Source organism: Leishmania infantum, chromosome 32, assembly GCF_000002875.2.
Source record: "Leishmania infantum JPCM5 genome chromosome 32".
In the NCBI taxonomy this organism is placed as follows: Eukaryota; Euglenozoa; class Kinetoplastea; order Trypanosomatida; family Trypanosomatidae; genus Leishmania; species Leishmania infantum.
Genome location: NC_009416.2, coordinates 1199955 through 1214167, shown reverse-complemented (window position 1 = coordinate 1214167; position 14213 = coordinate 1199955). Strand labels below are relative to the sequence as shown.

Here is a 14213-nt window from a genome sequence, read left to right as displayed (position 1 = left end):
GCACTTCAGTGAGCCTGCGACGCGGTCGCCAAGCCCAGCCCGCCGTGTCGGCCGCTGCCGTGGCCCATCTGTGTGAAGGATGTCTGGCCACTGCCGCCTGGTCGGCGCCGACGAGGAATGCGAAACAGGCTCGGCACAATCATCGACTCAATGGAGTCGAGCGTCTCGCCCTGCGCGATGCGCGCACAGCAGGCCTCGAGGAAATCGATCTCGAAGCGGTTCAGCGGAAACGACGAAGTCCACACATCCGCTGGCGGTCGATACTGCTGCTGCTGCCGCTCCGCCACGGAGGCGTACTCCATCACTTCGAACAGGCTGCGGTAGAAGCCGGCGCGATATAGGTACGGCGCAAGGATGTCGACGCCTTGCAGCACCAGCGTGCCATCCGGAACCAGCTCCATCGACACACTAGACGACGCCTCGAAGCGGCGGACAAAGTTCCAGTCGCCCTTTGCGTCGTGCCCGCATCGCTGACAGCCTTGCACCAAGCCATCTTCCGCCTTCACCCGCGGCGCCCCGCATCGGGTGCAGTGTAGCGCCCACAGCCGGATTTGACTAGGCAGCGCCTGCAACCCGTCGTGTCGGCCCTCAACAAAGTGCACGACAACGACACCCCCATCCTCTTGAGAAGTGGGGACAGAAGGCGACGTCCCCGCTGCTGCCTCGGCCTCAGCGGCCAGTATGGCGGCCTTCTCTGTTTTGACCTGCGCCAGTGGGGGTGAGCCGGCTCGGTGGTCCCCGCCGGCGCTCGGCACACCAGATCTCGCTTCGGGGGCCGCAGGCGATTCCATGCGAGGGCGACGCGAGCCGACCGGGAAAAGCGCGGCGGATGTGCCGGTTAAAGCATCAGACGTGGTGACAGGATGCCTCTGCACCACAACGTCATCGTCGCCGTCCACCACATCCCCAAAGTAGTTCTCGTAGTCGTCTTGTGTCGCGTCCACCACCTCCATAATCATCTGCTCTTTGCGCCGCTCTCGAGTGGTGTCACCACTGCGGAAGGCGCCGTCCGGCTCCAACGCCACCATATGTGTGCCCGCTGGCATCTGATCAATGACATGCTTCATCCAAAGGTCCACCTGTAGCGAGGAGGAGGTGACGCGGCGCTCGCACACCGGGCACGGCCCGACCGGATCACGCATGGAGCGACACTTGTTCAGCATCACAATCCACGAGTCCAAGTCGCAGCACTGCAGGTGGTTGCACTCATTGCTGCGCACGGGATAACGCATAGGGAGGCGAGAGTAGGGGCACAGCAGCGAAAACTCTACGGAGGCAACCATGAGCTCGTCGTCCTCATCATTCTCCGCGTTAGGCGTGTGCTGCGACTTAGATCGCCTGGCATCCGTCGGTGATGCGCCCCCCTCACTCGTCATCACGCAAGACGCACGGGACCCTCGCCGACGCGATGCCCCATCCTCCCCGAACGCCACACGCAGCGCGCGCTGTCGATGAACGTGCAGCTTCCCTGATGACTCGCGACTTCCCTCTCGCGACGCGTCGAGGTCGCTGATGATACGTCTTCGCACCTCTTGCAGCGTGCTGGAGACATCTCTGGTCGTGGTGCTGTGCTGCTGCTGCTGCTCATAGTGTTCGCCATCGCCGCTTTGGGGAGAAGAGCTCAACTGCCCCGGTGTAGAGGAAGACCAGTGCTGCTGTTGCCGCTGTGGCTGTTCGAGGTGCTGCACCTGGCGAGTCGCAGCAGTGCGGTGCCCGCTAGCGGGAGGGGAATGACTCGCACGCGGGAAGCCAGAGAGCGGCGTCGGTGGTGCATCCGAGAAAGAGTCGACGCGGTAGCCATCACCGCCACTGCTGCGATGGGCGCTGGCAGCGTCGAAGAAACTCGCGATGGAGAAGGGCTCTCGCGGGCGTGGTGCGTCCGCCGCTATAGACGCAGACAGAGACGACGACAGTGACGGTGGCAGTGGTCGGGGGCGTCCACTGCTTGCTTTCGGCGGCATGCAGCCAGTGCTGGCCTCCCTTCTCTCTTTGAAGTGTTACGCTTGCCTTCAAGTAAATGCCGTATCTGAGCCGCTGCTCAGCTGACGGGAAGCCACTGCCGCTCGCGTACACCGTCTCGGACAGCGTGTGTGTGCGTAGAGGTTAGAAAGACAAGGAGAGAGAGTGATATGCGAAAGACGGTGGAGAAATCTGTTGCAGACACAGCCCAATGGCGAGTGTCTGGGCCGAAGTGCTGCCACGGCAGGCAGCCCGGAGCGTGTCTATGATACGCGACTACTCACTTTTGTTGGGGGAGATGGTGCTTGCTTCATGCACAAAAAAAAAATTTCTATGGAAACGCGCTTTTAATGGAAAGGGGCGCAGCCGACAGAAAGGAAAAGATCCTGTGCGTATGTATGTGGTAGGTGACGGGGAGGAGTGCCGTGCGCGCGTTGCCTCCGTGTTGTTGGGTGCAGGGGGGGGACGAGGAGAGAATAAAAACCTGTGGCACCGAAGGAAGCGGAGGCCTCTCGCTTCTTCACGAGCTCCTCTCTACTTTTTGAGAGGGAGAAAGGGCGAGCGAAAGAAAAAGGCGATATGTGGTGCAACACTTCGGCGCGCCCCTCCTCACCTCATGTGAAGAACACGAGATGCGTATAGTGATGTTTAGCTGAAGGAATCGTTGAGCTCGCTTGTGTTTATTTTCTCTTCGCGTTGTGTATGCCTGTGTGTGCGCGCGCGTGCGTACACGCTTTGCATGGCGCAGCCTCCCTTTTCTACGCAAGAGACGAACAAGCGCGAGACGAGACGTAGCAAGCACACAGGGGAAAAATACGTTCGTGTGTGTGTGTGTGTGTGTTTAATAGAGAGAGGAGGATGCGGAGACGAAGGGAAGGGAATGGAGTAGAGGAGTGGAAAGGAGAACGAGAGAGAGGACGTTGAGCGATAGGTATAAGCAGGGGGAGATTCACACAAGAATTGAAGGTATACGTGCGTGTCTGCGTGCGGATGGACCACCTCACGAGAGCGAGCCTCGTCTCGTGTTATCGCTTTTCCCATCGATGCACCCCCTCCCTGTCTTGCCTCTGCGTTTTGCTGTTGCTGCTGTGAATAGCAGGGACAATGAGAAAGGGACTCTGCGTATGTGTGCGATAGGGTTTATACAGCGCGAATGGCCAGGTCGGTGTCTGTGGTCAGTAGACGGCGAGGAAGTGAGAGCGGTGCAGGGGAGTCTCTCTTTTCGCCCTCGATGTGAGCCGGTGGACGCTTCCTCTTCACGCGGTGCCCGTGGCACATACAGGCTCCACAGCCTGACGAGAGGAGCCGAGGAGGAGCACTTTTGGCGGTGAGTGCTTCAGTCGTACCGCAGCGCGTACACCCAACGCGCACGCTGGCACGCGTACACGAGAAGTCCCACCGACCAGAGCGCGTACAGAAAGTTCATCATTGACGGCGCAAGTAGCTGAGGGGTCCGCATTGCGTGGAGGAGGTACTGCGCGGACGCCGACGTGGCTGCGGCGCACATATATACGTTGGACAGCTTTGCGTCGTACGGATACATAACGACAGCCGCGCCGCCGATGCATGTGTTGATAGCGCCGGTTAAAAGCATGACCCGACGTCGGCTGCCGTACCAGCATGCAATCGAGCCGCAGGCATTCAGGACAGAGAACGCGCCCGCGCCGACTGCGAAGGGGACGTAGATCATGTTCTGGCGATGTGGTTCCAAAGATGCTGTTGTGTGTGTGTGTGTTTGTGTGTGTGTGTACGTGTGCTAGTGTATCGCCTGTGATGCAGCGAGAGCGTGGCAGAGAGAAGTGTGAAAGGGGGCATGGAAAAAAAAAGCGAAGGGGAAACGAGAGAGAACTTTGATGCTGTGTGCGTGAAAGAGATGCGCAGTGTGATAAGAGCGGTCCTCCCCCCCTCTCTCTCTCCCCCCCAGAGAACCTCAGCAGCACCAGCAACCGCACTGCCCTCGCAGCCGTCAAGCGAACTGTAGAAACCCAAACAAAATGAATATAGCCTCTCTGTGATGTGGAAAGAAGAGAAAGAGGCGTGACGGCAGCAGAGCGAAGCGGCTTGAGGGAGAAGGGCGTCGGGGCAACTCGTTCTCCAGACAAGCGAATCGACGCACTTTCTGGCGTGAAACGCGCAAATCAATGTGAAGGGCTAGAGAAGGCAAGAATCAGGAAAGAAGAAAAGGAGCAGATGGTCGAGTGGAAACGTCAGAGAAAGGAAGACAAACAGCCCTGCGTCACCGTGCTTAGATGACCGGGCGCGGATCGTCTCACTGTTTCGCCCTCTCAACAGAGCTGACTAGCAGCTATGAAAGCGAAAAAAAAAAAGGAAGAAGCCGTATCATCCCTCACGTTTTCTACAAGGAACATGCATCAGCCCACATGTTTCGCCTAGAGCTCTGTGCTTCAGCGGTGCTCTCTTCCTTGCACAAGTCACGAGCTTGTGTTCGCATGTGCCCCCCGTGGAGACCCGTATCTAAGCCTTCTTCCCACCACCACCCGCACACAAACTGCAAGCAGAAGCTTGGCTGACGTCAGAGTAATGTGTGAGAGCAAGTACGAAAACGGAGGTAAAAGAACAAATTTATGTGAGAGAGAAACGAAGGTGCGTCCCGCACACGCCTCCTCCTCCTCCCCCCCCCCACACACGTGAAAAAGAGGGAGGCGCCGCGCTAGTCCCACGGAGAGGAAGAGACAGCAAGTGAGCATGGGCGGAGGCAGGGAAGGAGTCAAGACCAGATTCGATGCATGCGCTCGTGTGCAGCAGATGAACTGCCCTGGAAGGAGAAAGGAAGCCACACACAAAAACGGCGCTGCACGCACACAAGTACGCGTCCCGGCTGCGGCACTCACAATTCTACTATGCGCGCTTTTTCTTGTCCAGCAGCGGCGCTTCGCTGTGACCGCCGATCGAGGAGAGCAAGGAGCGCAGCGACAAGCGGCCAGTCCAGGAGTGTGTCACCGCCTCCGGGGACTCTGCCAAGGTGGCGCTTGCGGTGGGTGCGGCGAAGGCTGCCTCGTCTAACGCAGCCCCGAGGCTTCTCCCGCCGTCAGAACTCCGTCGGTCACTCGATGAGCTGCGTCGCCGGCGGCTACCTCTGCTGTCCAGAGGACTGTCGCTGCTCGCCTCAGTGTCGCTTGGTGAGCAAGCCTCGTAGAAGACGAGGGAGCGGCTGGGGCTCTGTATGAAGGGAGAAAAACCCTGATCGTCCTCGCCAGCCTTTGTCGCCAATAAATGTCGCTCAGCCGAAGCAGCGCTCCCTTTCACCGCGCTGCCGCGCTGACGCTGGCGAGTGGACAGCGAGCGCCGCCTGATAGTCGAGCCAATGAATACCTCCTTCTCCTCGTCTGCCCCCTTGGTTTCTCTCTCCTCCGACCCCGCCACACCGCCGTCCTCGCTTGCCTCTTCGTTGGAGTGCAGTGGTGCCTGCATCGATGCCCTCTCATCCTCCCTTAGATGCATAAGGAGGGTGCTGCGCCGATACGTGGCGCTCGTGCTGCTTTGGGACGAGCGCCGGCTGCTGCGCGGGGATCGGCTTCCGGGACTGGCGCCGTTGTCGCTCTGCGAGGACCGCAGAAGCAGCACAGGGGCCACGACGTCGTAGCAGGCGCACGCCTGCCCAAACAGCAGATTGCACCGGTGCCCCTGTGTCACAATGACGTGGAAGGCCAAGAGCACCACTTTGGCAAAGAGCAACTCCGTCCCATCGCGCCAGCTCGTCTCCTCCACAGCTCGCCGCGCAAAGCAGAAGTACGGGGCAGCCGCCACAACCTCCGCTCGCGTCAGGTCTCGAGCAAGTACCGGCGCATCAAAAGCGCCGTCCGCGGCAGCCGGTGAACCGTTCCCCAGTGCTCCAGGCAGCCGGGAAGCTCGGCTGTCCGCTTGCGAGCGCCGCCGCTGCTCCTGTTGCTGCTGAAGTCCCCATGTAGCGCTGCTACGCCGCCCAGTCGTGAGCTGTGGGGCCTCGAAGACCTCCGGCAGCAACCGATCCGCTAGGAAGCCGAACCATCGGCGTATTGACTTGGCATTTGCCTGGGCGTGAATCGTGTACTGCAGCAGATTTGTTAGCAACGGCAGCAGACCGGCTTCATCTCCGGGTAGGAGATGCTGCAGCACGCGGCGGCCGCGTTCGCTGTCAAGCCGGTCTCCCTCCTCGGCATCCTTTCTCCAATTCTTTTGAGGCGACACAAGGCGAGAGCACGACGCCCTTCCCGACGAAAGCGGCGTCCTTTGGACGCTGGCGACTGGAGCGGCGGACATGGACTCTATCATATCAATTAACACATCCATGGCGTGCACCACCATGGCGTAAAAGGCACCGCTGTATGCTGCGCACTGCAGCATGCAATCCGCCGCGTAGAGCTGCAACGACGACAACTCCGCGTATCGCGCATGGGTCTTTGAGACGAAGCAGATAGCCAAGAGATACAAGCATATCTCATGCAGCGCAGCGTCACGGGAGGCCCACGTGGTGGAACGCACTACCGCCGATGCAGACGAAGTCGACGAACGAGACGGAGACTCTTCTCCGCCGTCCGGCGGCCGCAAATCCGGGCATGTGAGCAGCATCAATATATCTACACACTGACCAATGCGCTCCACCGGGGTAGGGTCGCTGTCCAACAGTCGCTCCAAGGATGTGGAAGCCCTCGCGATCGTCATCGCGCGGCGCTCCTTGCCGGCAGGCGAGACAGAATCGAGCGATCCTTGACGGCTCGCCGATCTGGACGCGCCGGCGCGGGATCGCTGGTGCGCGGGTGAGCCACCGTACACTGCGCTCTGGCGCGGTCGCTTTGTCGAGCTGTGTGCCGGTGTCGTGGTGGCGGTGTCGGGCGCGAGAACGGCTTCCATCGCTGCAGCCATTTCCGCCGCCAGCCGCTCCACGACCCCCTCTGACGCCATCTTGTCCAGTAACCTCGCCCGCAACTTCGAATTTCCAAACGCGGACATGTTTGCCAGACCGCACAAGCCTCGCAGCGGTGCCATTCGCATCATGCTCGCGAAGCCAGCGCGGCTCGCCACAACATCCGAAATGATACGCTGCTTCTTCTCGTGCACAGCCATCTGCAGGCCGTCGTAGCGCGCCGAGCACACCGCCGGCGGCAGCGCAGCGTCTAACAGGAACTCGACCAGGTAGCATTCGCGCAGGTAGTCTGCGACGCGTCCTTCGATGCCGCAACTGCGCCACAAGCTCTCCAGCTTTTTCATCTCGGCGTGCAGGTTTCGGTTACCGACTACGATGTCCGCGACTGAGCCGGGGCCGTCACCGTACGGCACGTCATCCTCCTCCTCCAGACGCCGCGCGGCGCAGGTAACAAAGGCGAGCAGTAGAAGTGTACGCGTGTTGGTGGAGACACTCTGGCAAAGATTCACCGACGTATTCGCGTACACGAGCAGTGTTCGAATGCACTCGTCCAGCTGCAGCGCCAGCCGCCTGTCCGGTCGCTGTGTCGGCGCGGGCGCGGAGGCGGAGAACAGGGCTTGGCACGTCAAGTGGGGCTTACTAAGGGAGCTGGCTAGAGGCACAGAGCTGGGTCTACGGCTCCAACCATCTGGTGGTGTTGTGGAGGAGCCGGTGCTGCTTGAGCCCGCCAAGCATGGATCTCCGTTCATGAGCGTCGCCAGGTAGCCTGGATCTCTCCACACGAGGGCGTAGGCTTGTCGGACAAGTTTGAGCGCGTCGGTGGACACCCGCTTGCTCTTTGAGAGTAACTTTGCCTCGAAGATGTTCACGGCTGTGAGGAACAGAGGCGCAGAGAGCGGCACGTCTAGATCGATGACGCTGGCAGAGGCGAAGGTCGGTGAACCCGTTGTGCTGGGAGATGCGGCGGGAACCTTTCTGCACTTGGCCATCGACGGAGAGGAGCCGCCGCCCTTGAAGGTGCCATCCAGCGTCGCCTCCTCGTTGTCGGCGCGAGACGGCGAGTGCCGCGGCGACGTGGAGGCGGACGAGTGAGGTGAGCCGCCACCGACACAGCTGCTGCTGCTGCTGCCCTCTGGGGGGAAGGAAATGGCCGTCACATCATCCTCGGTGAAGAGAGGCTGGTGCTGGCGTAGCTTGTCCAGAAACCTTTGCAAGCCTACCCGCAGATCATCCTCCTCTGCGGCAGAGATGCGGATCTGACTGCGCGCGCGGGACCGCGATACCGTGCGCTGTCGCATGACTCGCCGATCATGAACTTCGCGCACAAACGGAAAAGGGAAAAGCGGCAGGAAAGGATAGAGGGACGAAAACAGAGACCGGGCGAGTGCAGCGGCTCTTCACTCGTGCAGTGCCGCACACCGAGGTCCGCTCAGAGACGAGAGAGTACGAACCACTTCTCAAAGAGAAGACAACTGGATCTCGTCGAAGCCCCGTCGGGTGCGAATGGAAGATGCAACGAGCGGCAGCGGAGGAAGAGATGGGGAGCAAGCAGAAGCAGCAGAGGAAGCACACGTATCCTCACCCAAAAAGCTCACGATCTGGGCAGTGCGCGCAGAGAGAAGGACACGAGGCACAAGCAAATGAATGCGAAGAACGAGCGATAAAAAAGTCTCGGCGCGCAGTCAGCAGGGTGGGGCAGGGGAAAAAAGGGATGGAAAAAGGCAGCACACCGCAAAACAACGGATGCCTGTATGTGTACGTGCGTACGTGTGTGTGTGTGTGTGTGTGTGTGTGCCGCTCCGTGTGTCGGGGAGGGGGGTTCGTTTGTGAGTTGGGAGTAGCCGTGATGGTGTAAGTGGTGTTTCGGGGGTAACAAAACGGAAACGGTGAAGGCAAAGAGCACACACACTTGTGAGATGAGTGGATTCGTCGATCTACGAATACTGTAAATGAGCTTGCGGAGCGTGTGTGTATGTGTGCTTGAATGTGATGTGCGTGTGTGTGCGTGTGTATGTGTGTGTGTGTGTGTGTGTGTGTGCTAATCAGACACGTTACCAAGTGTAAAAGGACTCTGCACAGCGGCACAGATGTATCGGAAACTCCCCGCAGAACTACGCCAATAGTAAGAGGGTGAGAGGGAGGGAGGGAGGGTATACACGTGCGCGTGTGTGTGGAGAGGGGGGTTGACTATTACACCTGCTCGGCACATTTCAATCGCGGAGCGAGAAGACAATGAGCAAAAGAGAGACCGTATACTCCATTGCTTGGTGCGTTGGGCGGACGGGAGCGGGGCGAGGGGGTCGAAGATGCACGGGCGTGTGTGGACAGAGAGGCGAGCACTGCCGCGAAGAGTGAGGTAAAGAGAGAGGAGACGGCTCTGGGGAGTGCAGAGGTCGTCATGATAGGCTAGTAGGCAGTCGCACGTACAAAGCTGAGTCGTTCGCTCCAACTCGTTCGCATCCACCATACACACGGCCGAGGCCAACTCGAGTCCGTCCACTGTAGGAGCATTGAATCCGTGTGCATCCACGTGGGCCAATCAGCGTACAGCTCGATTCATATGGAAGCATGTGGCCGGTTTCAGTGTGGTGTGTGTGTGTGTGTGTGTCACTCTGAGTGAAGCACGCACACCTACGCACTTCTTTTGCTGCTGAGGGGAAGCGAGGCGGATACGCAAACAGAGAGGGAGAGAGAACAGCATGCAAGGCAGAAAAGGAGGAAGAAAAAGGAAAACGAAAACATCGTGCCGCTGCCTTTCGAGAAGACACACACATGCACCACATACACACCTCCATCACATACCCGCACTCCAATGCGCGCGCAGGTGAGCCGGGCAAAAGAAGGACAGATGACTCTGCAAAACGTGAAAGAGAGATGGTGCGCTCAAGCCGTCTTCAAGCCAAAGCGCAGCCATCATACAAAAGAAAGATCGTCGACTGCCAACATGAAATTCGCAAACGGTGTCGGGTGCGGAGTAGGAAGGCTCGCACTCACGGAGCACGAGCGGGGTGCATTCTCACTTGCCACCTGCTCCTCGTACAGGGCTGTGCGACACTCCCACTTCCATATCTTCGTTGTGACGCTGGCCTCCATATGCGGGTTTGCTCAATAAGCCGCGTCTTCTCTCTTGTGCAAGGGGGTTGACAGTGTTCAAAAAAACGCTGGAGTCGGCTCGTCCTCCAGCATGCGACGGCGGCGCTCCTGCTCCTCTGTGCGCTGCATCCACGAGCGGAACAGCACCGCCTGCACCACCTTGTCCAGCGCGTGCAAGTACTCGACGTGAGTTCCCAGGGCGTCTGTCTGGCGGCTGTCACTCTCAGAGTCTGCCTCAGCCTCCACCGACTCCTCGCGGGCTGGGGAGGGCCCCTTGTATGGGATGCCCAGGTAGCGGCACATGTGGAGGCAAGACCGGTGCGAAAGGCAGAAGGCGAGAAGCTCACCAGCTTCGACGAGGAGAGTCTGCGAAAAGCGCGGCGCGCCGAGCGGCCCTATGCCAGAGGAAACGATCTGCTTGCTCTCAAACGTCTGCTTGCAGGTGGGGCACGTGATGCTGACACTGGATGCAACGACGTCCGCCTCGAGCCAGCCTCCGCAGTCCTGGTTGGGGCAGGCCACAAACGTGCGGCGCTGCACGCCTTTGTACTCTTGAAGAAGCCCCACCAACGCGTCCTCCACCGCCTGCAGCACCTCCTCCGACCCACGCGACGTGTTCTCGGCAGACAGCACCGATACCGCGTTCGCTCCATCACGATACACCAGCACACGGCAGCAACGACCCATGAGCCACAGTGAGTCTCGCCATCGGTTATGTTCCTCGTCCGCCTCCCGCAGCCGGAAGCCGTTCAGCAACAAGTCCTCATCGTCCATCCCACCCACCGCAGGTTGGTAGACAGTGACTGACTTGATGAAGCGGTGCAGCTTGCACTGAAACCGCCACCAGAGCTCGTCAGGAAGGAGGTTGAACTCCAGCCGCACCCGAACCCCGCGGTGAAACAAGACGGGTGCCAGCTTCTTCAGTGACTGCGGTGTCTCGAGTGGTGCGAGCGAGGGGACGTAGTAGCGGGTGATCTTCTGCGACTTGATAACCGGGCGACCAACACTAGGGTCCACAGGCACCTCCTCCGCCAGCACCTCGAATTCGTCGGACTCCACCTCGACTGGATAAACGAGCTGCATCGCCTCGAGCAGCTCCAGGCACATGGCTACATCCGCGTCGTCCGGAGGGCGACGCAGGAAGTCAGAGAGGGGCTTGTGGAAGAGTACACGCGCCAGCGGCCATCGCAAGTAGCCCTTCCGCATCAGGCACATGTCAGCCATCTCAGCATTGCTCACCAGGTACTCGAGGCCGCCAATCATGCTGCGCATGTGCAGTGGGGTGCGCAGGAGGTGAGCATAGGAAAAGAGCGAGGCAGCCATGCGGTTTAGCCAGCGAGGATAGAGAACGATGAGGGGGTTGGCCTCGATGGAGTACTGGTTGAAAAGGTACACCATGTCCCAGCTGTGCATGAGGCGCGCGACCTGCAGCAGCTCCTCCTCCGACTCGATGCCGACGTTCACCGCCATCTGCACAAACTCGCTCAAGCGCATCAGTAGCTTCACCGGATGGCGTCGCTTCACATCCTCAAGGCTCTCTATCAGCTTGGCGTGACGTCCGGGCACCACCGCCGCGGGGTACTCGCGGTCTGCGAAGCAGTCCTCCTTCAACAACGCCCCGAGATACTTCAGCAACGCGCTGATCTTCTCGCCAGAGAGGTGCCGCAGCGCGTTTCCAGCGGCGATGATGAGGCGCGTCTTGCACGACACGGCGAAGTTGCCGACAATGACTCGGCGCGCGTAACGCGGCTGCGCGAGGTGGGATGAGATCTGCCCCTTTGAGGATGAAGGAGCACCTCCGGCTGCCGTGGATGAAGAGGCCAGCGCCGGCGCCCCCAGCGTCGTCGGCGTCGCCGTCGTGTTAGATGCAGCGATCAGGTCGTCAATAAACGAGCGGAGCTTTCCCTCGACCTTGTTGAGGATCATCTCGACACTCCGCTGCCCCTGAACGCGAAGCTCATCGAGGTGGGTGGCCACTAGCACGATACGGGCGTGCGGGTACTTGGCGAACACCTCCGCAATCCACCGCTGCAGCCGCTCCTCCTCGCGCACGTTGATACCACTGCTCTGGAAGTCCTGCTCCACGGCCGAGAGCTTCCAGACCAGAACAAAGATGGAGCGCTCCGTTAGGAAATACGTGTGCGAGTGGTAAGACTCCTGCCCCGCGAAGTCGGAGAGGATTATGTGAACGGAGTCGCCATCGATCGTCATGGACTTCTCCTGTACCTCGACGCCGCTGGTCGTGCGCACCTCTGGCAGGCTCTTGAAGAAGAACGGCTCAGACTCAAAGCACTTGCGCAATGACGTCTTGCCCACCTCCTGGTAGCCTAGCAGGATGATTTTGCGGCGGTGCACCTGCTGGTTGCGGAAGCGAAGTCGGGGTACGCCCTGCACCAGCTTCATTATCCCGCGCGGGTGCAGAGAGTCTGCGTTGGCCGCTGTCACCGAGGACGACGAGCTGTGCACCACGTCACTAACCGCGTTTTGCAGCACATAGCGAGCCATCAGGCTTCTACCCTTCGTCTGCTCACGCATCTGACGGAGATACTCCTGCAAATCCGACAGCTGCGGATCACCACCGCCGGTCCCGCCGTTCCTCTTGGTTGCGGTTCTCTCGGATGCCGCAGCGGCATGAGGCGCCGATTCATGCACGTCCAGCGCCACTCGCCCGCGAGTGATGGGGAGGTCGTTAGCGGCTCGGGGCTCTGCAGAGGTGTGAAGCACCTTACCCTGAACAACTGCGCCTGCTCCCTCCTTTCCCGCAACCGCCGGAGCCATCACAGCCGACGCGACAACGGTGGCGACGGCCGTTGAGGGGTCGACATGTGCTGCGGCCTCAGTGGACGACACCACAGGCCTGGCCTCTACTGCCTGTGCTCGTGTTGGTGCCTTGGGTGGGGGTGACTCAGCACCGTCGCTGTAAATGCCGGCTGCCGCATGTGAAGGCGCGCTAGCCTCTTCGGAGATGGCGCGGCGAAGTGGGGTTTGCCCGCTGTCAGCGTTGTCATCGCGAATGGGGAAAGTAGTGCTACCTTCTTGCACCAGGTTGGGCCCCAGTGGGGGAGGTTGAGTTATCGCTGCTTCGCTTGTCGCTGTCGGGTGCACCGGAGACGCCTCTAGAGAGCTGTCGTCGCTTCTATGGAACATCTTCAGATCCCCTCTCACCTGCTGCAAATTTTTCTGTTTACCTATTTGCGTGTGTCGGGGAGGTTCGGGGAGGGGAGGGGGCTCAATGCCGGACTCTGTGAAACGAGAACCAAAAGGGAAAAAGGCAGACGAGAAGGGAAACAGATAAGGCAAGGCACCACAACAGAGAGAGAGGTAAGCGAAAAAAGAAGAGAGAGCAATCTTATAACCCGCGCGCACGTCCATGTAGGCCAACGCGTGAGCGACTGGCTTGTATGTGGATGAGCTCTTTGTATACGTTGCTGTGTTGCACCGCCCTTCTGTGCCAGTGCAGGGACAGCAAAGAAGAAGTTGGCAGCTGTGCGTTCTAATCTAAGGTGCCCATGTGACCACCACGCGTGAAGGGCAAACCCTCTGACGAACCGAAGTGCGGTGTGCAGCTCTAGGGATGTGACAAAACAAGGAAACAAAGGAAGAGTGGGGGCGCAACGGGCGTAAAGCGAGATGATCAGCGTGAGATGCTGGCTTTGCACGTCGGAGGATGCCGTGTAGTGGGTTGATCGGTGGGCCACACGGAATACTGACGGTGCAAATGCAGCGCTTCGCCGTGAAAGAAGCCGAGGCAAGCACAACTGTTCGGTGTATTTTGGAACGTGCCCGTTGCGGGCGCCGGGCAACGGCAAGCAGCAGCTCCCCATCTTCGCGACCTTTCAAGTAGAAAACGGAGCCTCGTAGACGCGGCATAGTGTCGTCATCCATTTCGAAACGCTTCCATGGTCACTCACGCCACAGCGGATATTGTACGGCTTGAGAGCCATGCAGCGAGGAAAAAGAAAGGGTCAAGGGAAGAGAAACGCAAGGCACAGCCTTCGCCCACTTGAGGACGGCAACAGTGCCTGGGATGATGCCTTTGCGACAGTGTGCCTTCGCCCCCTCCTCCCTCCCCCCTTTTACCCCTCTGCCGCCGCCGCTTGTAACATTTGTTTTTTTTCTTTCGTTATTCCAATGTACATTGGTCATTAAGCTGACGGACATTGATTGATGGCCAGGGATAGAAAAGGGCACACAAGAGAAGCGAGAGAAGAAAGAGGTAGAGCCCACACGAGCAGCCGCCCATCCTTCCTTTTTGTTGACAAGCAGCGGGGGTATGCTCTGCAGAAAGTGCAGGGTT

General features: G+C 59.6%; 4 protein-coding genes across 4 annotated transcripts; all 4 read right to left on the bottom strand.

Annotated features, from left to right (window-relative positions):
- Window positions 1-5: 5 nt before the first annotated feature.
- Window positions 6-1376, bottom strand: LINJ_32_3270 (conserved hypothetical protein; the record flags this gene model as incomplete). The annotated part of the gene is made up of 1 exon (XM_001467964.1): window positions 6-1376. The coding sequence occupies one exon, from the start codon at window positions 1374-1376 to the stop codon at window positions 6-8; it is 1371 nt and encodes a 456-aa protein (XP_001468001.1).
- Window positions 1377-3295: 1919 nt separating this feature from the next.
- On the bottom strand, window positions 3296-3649 carry LINJ_32_3260 (conserved hypothetical protein; the record flags this gene model as incomplete). Its single annotated transcript, XM_001467963.1, has 1 exon — window positions 3296-3649. One exon carries the CDS (start codon window positions 3647-3649, stop codon window positions 3296-3298), a length of 354 nt encoding a protein of 117 aa, XP_001468000.1.
- Window positions 3650-4818: 1169 nt separating this feature from the next.
- LINJ_32_3250 (conserved hypothetical protein) lies at window positions 4819-8121 on the bottom strand (the record flags this gene model as incomplete). The annotated part of the gene is made up of 1 exon (XM_001467962.1): window positions 4819-8121. One exon carries the CDS (start codon window positions 8119-8121, stop codon window positions 4819-4821), a length of 3303 nt encoding a protein of 1100 aa, XP_001467999.1.
- A 1852-nt stretch (window positions 8122-9973) lies between these two features.
- Window positions 9974-12451, bottom strand: LINJ_32_3240 (conserved hypothetical protein; the record flags this gene model as incomplete). Its single annotated transcript, XM_001467961.1, has 1 exon — window positions 9974-12451. One exon carries the CDS (start codon window positions 12449-12451, stop codon window positions 9974-9976), a length of 2478 nt encoding a protein of 825 aa, XP_001467998.1.
- Window positions 12452-14213: the final 1762 nt, after the last annotated feature.